Below are 5,672 nucleotides of genomic sequence, written 5' to 3'. Positions count from 1 at the left end.
CCTCCTCATTCTGCCCAGCTGAGAACCTCAGTTTCCCTCCACTCTGCTCTCCTCACCTGGAGAAAATAGGACCCTGCCCTAGACGACGCTTTCTCTTCAGTCGGCCTCACATCCTCCCTTGGCAGTCTGTGCCCTTCACCGGGGGACGCCCACCTGGGTGCCGAGGGGTCCGAGGCCTCCCTCCAACTCCTGTCCTTCCCCCCCGCAAAGCCCTGAGTGTCAGCGACCTCCTGCCCCAAATGCTCTTGGTCTCTCTACACTGTTGCTCCTTGAGCCACACCCAAGTGGGCAAAGGTGGGACCACAACAATGACCATCCCATGAGACCCCCATGGCATGACAAGCTGCTCTCAGGAAGCTTAGAGCCAGGGGCAGGCGTGCCCTCTGAGCCACCTTGAATCCAGCACCCAGCCCCCAGGGCTCCAGGCTGTCAGTCACCACCACCACCCTCCCTTCCCTTCCAGGCAGCGGCACACCTGTCTGTACCCAAACCGGTGGAATTCCTGCCCTGCTCACATCCTTCTATCACGCACAGGAGAAACAGTCCCAGCTCTGCCTCCATCCTCTGACCCTGCCCCTGCCTGTCATCACTGCGCAGCTCCTAACTCGACTTCAAGGCTGGGCACAACAGATGCTTCCTCTTCTTAGGACTCCACAGGCCTCCTGGAGGCCAAATTAGACTCCCCACTCCCGCCCACCAGCCTGCAGGGAGGGCGGACAGCACTAGATTCCTGGGGCCTCGGGGAGACCAGAGGGGCCAATGGGGCAGAAGCCCTGCACACTCCTCTGCAGTCAGGCCCTCAGCACCTGGGAACACCCAGGGGCACTGCGAGGGGAGAGGAGGTCGTCCAGCGGTCCTGAGCTTTGCCCTAAGTGTCTCAGCCTGGCCCCTGAATGGGGCTGTCTGCCCAGCAACTGGATGGGACTGACCCTGACCTATGTAGCCTGGACTCATCCCTGGGCCCAGGTCCAGGATGACAGAAGTGGGGTTCGCAGGTGCAAGGATGGGGCACCAGCCCTGGGTGGGGCTCCAGGGAGGTCCCTGAGGCTGGCCAAGTGCCCTGGGCAGTCAGGACACGGGGAAGGAAGGGGAGAAGCTGGGGCTTCCCTGGGGTGGGGGGCGGTGCCTCAGCCCAGGCCGGTACACCACTGAGCCCTGGGGGAGGTCTGAGGGGCCCACCAAGGCCAGGACCTCCTCTCCCCGGCTGTCCCCGTCCCCACAACCGCCCTGGCGCGCGTTGAGCCGGCCCCATACCCGCCGTGGCGCGCGTTGAGCCGCTCCATGTACTGAGCCGCCACGTCCACGGCCTCCGCCTCTGGCAGCTGAAGGTTCCCGGAAACGTTGCACCGCAGGTCGTTCCAGTCCGAGCGCAGCAGCTCGAAGTCCACGGCGCCCACGCTGAACGTGCGCTGCCAGTCGATGGCGTCCTCACGCCAGCGTCCGAGCGCCGGGCCCGCGGCCTCCTCGCTGTCCTCGGACGCAGCCTCGTCGCCCGGGGCCCCATCGTCCTCCCCTTCCTCCTCCTCTTCGCCCTCCCCGGGCAGCTGTGGCCCGGACACCTGGGACAAGCTCAGGAAGGAGGTCACGGGCCGCGCTTCGGAGGACAAGTTTGAGTCCACTGTGGGCACCGCAGGTCCCAGCGTGCGCGCCTGGCCCTCCTGGCCCCCTTGGGTGGCCTGCGCCCTGGCTGGGCGCCTCGGCTGTGTGGCCTGGGGGCCGCCGGTCCTGCGGCCGTGGGGCCGGGGTGGGCGTGGGGGCGCCCGCAGCTGCACTCTGGGCAGAGGCCTGGGGTGCAGGAAGACGCCGGGAAAGGGCGGCCAGGGCGCGCGCGGCGCTGGGGCCCGGGGGGATGCCCGCTGTCCCGGCCGCACCCTGGTCACGTACACCTTTGGGGGCTGCTGCTCCGCTGCAGGGCGCGGGGGCGGAGCTCGGCCCAAGAAGAGCGGCAAGGGGCGGGTGGCCCGGGAGGCCCAGCTCAGGGCCCTGGAGTGCCTGGGGGTCCCCTCGTCCCGGGGGCGGGGAGGGGTTGGCGGAGCAGGGGTGGCTCCCGGCTCCGCGTGGGTCGCTGGGGCGGGGGACGGGGGGCTGCTCCTGGACGGGGGCGCCTCCGTGGGCTCCAGGCTGTGGAGCAGCTCCCCCTCGTCCTCGTCGTCCAGGAAGTCTGCGGGAAACGCAGGTCAGAAGCTCCCTGCGCAGGTGGGTAAGGGCTGGGGGCGCTGCGAACACTCACCGTCCGGGTTGAGGAAGAGGAAGGCTCGGCGCTGCACCTCCTCTTCTTCATCCTCGTCCCCCTCCTCCTTGTCCATCTTCATGTACTTATAGAACCCAAACCTGGGGCGGAGCGGAAGCATCAGAGCCGAGTCCCGCCCTGCCCGCCCCGCCCCGCATTTTCCAGCCGGGCTGCGAGCCCACCTCTCCAGGTACAGCGGAGACTCGCGGTAGAAGCACTTGTTGTCCGTCTCCATGTGGGTGAGGCGGGTGTAGTCGTTGGGATAAACGAAGGACAGGTACACCTGGGGGGCGGGGAGTAGGCGGGCTCAGGGCTCAGGGCGGGGACCTCCCGGGGTGGCCTCCCAAGGGGCTGGAGAAGGCTCCGTGGAGTCCCGGACGGGAGACGGGGTCTCCAGCCGCACTCACAAATTGCAGTCCCTGGTATCTGGCGATGGGGAAGTCCTTGACCACGTAGGTGGGGGCGTAGGCACAGGGCTCCAGCACGTTCTCCAGGCTCGAGGATTCCATGCGCGGAGCTGCAGGAGGTGCGGTCATAGGGCGGCTGGGGCAGGCACCCCCGCCCTCGCCCCCGCGCGGGCCCCCTCTCACTGAGGAAAAAGGTATCCCTGGGATCTGGCCGCAGCATGTCTGCGCTGGTGTCCTCCTGCGGCAGACGCCCCCCTACGTGGCTGGCTGGAGACTGGGGGACGTGGGCCACGTGGTCCATCTTCAGGGCTGACTCATCTGGGGGAAGAGGGGTTCCAGGGAGTGCTCAGACTCCTCCATTCTTCCCGCTCACACCCAGAGCCCATCCCAAGGAGCCCCACATCCCCAGAGGCGCCCGCGCACCTGTGTACAGGGAGATGTGAGCAGAGCTGATGACCTCGAACTTCAGGCCGGGCAGGAAAGCTCGCCACTGCGGGGCAGAGAGAGTGGGTGTCAGGGGCAGGGCCGTGGCTGGGTCCCGGGAAGAAAGGGTCTACCCTGGCTCAGGGCCGGGGGACTAGGAGGACCAACCCCTTAAAGGATGCAGGAGGGGAGATGGTAGAGGGGTCCGGGGGTTCCAAGAAGGGGCAGCAGGGAAGCTGGGGAAGGAAGCCCAGAAAGCTGAGGGGCCCTGGGAGCAGGGCCAGACCTCCCCATGCTCCCTTCCTCACCTTTCCTACTCCCTCCCTTCCTCCCTCCCTCCCTGAGGCCCCCCTCCTTTCATCCCTCCCTTCCTCCCTGAGGTCCGCTCCCCTGCCCGCCTCAGGTTATGACTTCCAACCCTGCCCATTCCCAGTGAGGTCACTGCTGGCCCTCAAAGGGCCAGGCTGGATGCCGCCTCCACTCTACCCCCACCACCAAGTTGGGGCTCCAGGGGTTGTCTCAGGCCCTTCTGTTCCCACCTCATCCTGGGGCCTCCACAGACCACTTCAAACCCCTGTCTCCAGCCTGGGCCCTCTGCTCAGCTGAGCTGGGGTGAAACGCACCCTCCACACACCAGACACAGGCACCATGGAGCAGCCCGCAACACCCACCAGGCTCCAGGCCCTCTGCCTTGCTGTGTAACCCCTTTCCGCTTCCCCCATCCGTCCCCATGGCCACCTCCCTGGGTTCGAGGACCAAAGGCCACAGTAAAACCCTTCCCCCAGGCTCTCTCCACTCTGTGGCCAGGGGTTTTTTCCTGGAATGCAAATCCCATGGCCTCATTCTCAGGACAAAGCCCTATCTGTCCAGAGTGGTGCCCAGGCTCCGCCTGATCTGGCCACCAGACCCTTCCTAGTCTCGAAGACCCACTTCCTCTGCTGGGTCTGTTCCTTCGCTGCACTCGTGGTCTAGAATTCACCCACCATGCGTCCCACCCCAAATTATCTGCCCCCCACATCTCCCTACTGAATGTCTCCATTCTCTCAAGACTCTATTCAAAGGCGACTCCTAGTGAAGCCTCACCGAGCCCCACAAGAGGGCAGAGCAGACCCTGCTGACCTCAGGCCCATGGCCCTGAGGCTTTGTCAGCTTTGGGACGGGGACCCCACTGCAGTTGTCCTGAAGGGAGGCAGCGGAAGTGGAATCTCCAGAAACTCCCGGGGGCGGGGGGCACTCACGCCCACTTCCACGTGGTCCGAGCCGCGGTCGTCCTGCTTGTGCAGCAACTCAAAGTAGTACCTCCGGGAGGCCATGAGCCTGGGGACACGAGGAGCAAGGGTTGGGCCCCACCATGCGCAGGGGAGCCAGGGAGGGGGGCAGGTGGTGCCCACATCCCTCAGGGCTGGCCCTCAGGAGGATGGCAGCTGGGCTGGGCGGGTGCTTGTGCAGAGTGTGTGCAAGCGTGCACAGGGTAAGGAAACAGCACGTAGCCCCCTCCCACGAATACACAAGTGCATGCACATGCACCCCACAGTCACTCACCGCCTGGGCTTGGACACCTGGGAGCTGAACTTAGTGAATTCTCCAGGCGCTGTCCACTCGGAGCCAGTCTGGGGGGTGATAGGGGGGGGGGGGGGGCGGGGGGGGGGGTGGTTCACTCTCTCCGTGGGGACACCAAAGCCATCGGGTCCTCATTCCCAAGAGGCTGGTGGGGACAGGTGACTGAGCTGCAGGAGGCCTGGGGAGACACCAGGGCTGGGGTGGGGGTACCTTGCCCACGAAGGCCACAAGCTGAGCAGCAGCGGGGCTCTCGTCCAGACTCAGCCAGAACTCCGAGTTGTCGTCCGAGGCCACAGAAAACTGGACGTCTCCTAGTCCACAAGACTAGGCTCAGGGGGGTGGAGCCTCATGACACCCCTCCCCCAGGGCACCCTCACCCCCGTACCGTCCCTCGCTGGGTGGATGAAACCAAATATACGGAGTCCATAGTTCTTCCACTTGGGGGACACGGCCAACTTCTTCACGGTGGTGCGAGTCTGAGGGGGCAGTGACTGTTGCTGTCGAAGCCCCCTGCGTGCCCTGCCCGCCCTGCACCCCCCAACCCTGGCACTCACATGAGGGAACAGCGGGAAGTGCAGGTTCCTCCTCAGGTGGCCCACGGCGCCCCCACACCAGTCCTCAAACACGTGCAGGTTCACCTGCCCCTTGTACTGGGGATGGGGGGGCCTTACCTTCTGCACGGCCCGCCGCCCCCCCAGCCCCACCCTGCCTCCCAGCCCGTTACAGGCCGAGCCAGCTCACCTCCTCCCGCCATGGGGGTGTCTGATGGGTGAAGTTCAGTGGCAGCTTCCCAGCCCCCGCAGGAAACAGCATATCTAGATCCCGACCTTCAGGCTGCAGGAGAGAAAAGGCAGCGGGGTCAGGGCAGGAAGGGCAGGGAGGAGGTCACACACACCTAGACAGACCTTCACAAAGACCCCTTCCAACATGCAGCCACACAGCCCTAAATGCCTGCGAGCCCACAGCCACGCAAACCCTGACCCATGGCCCCGGCACATACACTCAGACCCCCTGGTCACTCTCGCCCAAGCAGATGCCCGGCCACCCCACAT

The 5,672-nt window shown here is 65.7% G+C and overlaps 1 protein-coding gene across 1 annotated transcript in view; it reads right to left on the bottom strand.

Moving 5' to 3' along the window:
• B4GALNT4 (beta-1,4-N-acetyl-galactosaminyltransferase 4) overlaps positions 1–5,672 on the bottom strand; it is an 11,453-nt gene that overhangs the window by 3,159 nt on the left and 2,622 nt on the right. Inside the window, exons 3-14 of the mRNA XM_023183530.1 lie at positions 5,362–5,454; positions 5,175–5,270; positions 5,006–5,096; positions 4,831–4,931; positions 4,603–4,670; positions 4,299–4,377; positions 3,061–3,127; positions 2,821–2,955; positions 2,638–2,747; positions 2,413–2,513; positions 2,231–2,331; positions 1,255–2,161 (exon numbers count right to left, since the gene is read on the bottom strand). Coding sequence (XP_023039298.1) covers positions 1,255–2,161; positions 2,231–2,331; positions 2,413–2,513; positions 2,638–2,747; positions 2,821–2,955; positions 3,061–3,127; positions 4,299–4,377; positions 4,603–4,670; positions 4,831–4,931; positions 5,006–5,096; positions 5,175–5,270; positions 5,362–5,454 — 1,949 coding nt within the window. The remainder of the gene's footprint in view (positions 1–1,254; positions 2,162–2,230; positions 2,332–2,412; positions 2,514–2,637; positions 2,748–2,820; positions 2,956–3,060; positions 3,128–4,298; positions 4,378–4,602; positions 4,671–4,830; positions 4,932–5,005; positions 5,097–5,174; positions 5,271–5,361; positions 5,455–5,672) is intronic.

Source organism: Piliocolobus tephrosceles, chromosome 13 (assembly GCF_002776525.5).
Source record: "Piliocolobus tephrosceles isolate RC106 chromosome 13, ASM277652v3, whole genome shotgun sequence".
Lineage (NCBI taxonomy): Eukaryota > Metazoa > Chordata > Mammalia > Primates > Cercopithecidae > Piliocolobus > Piliocolobus tephrosceles.
This window is presented reverse-complemented; position numbering and strand designations above follow the sequence as displayed.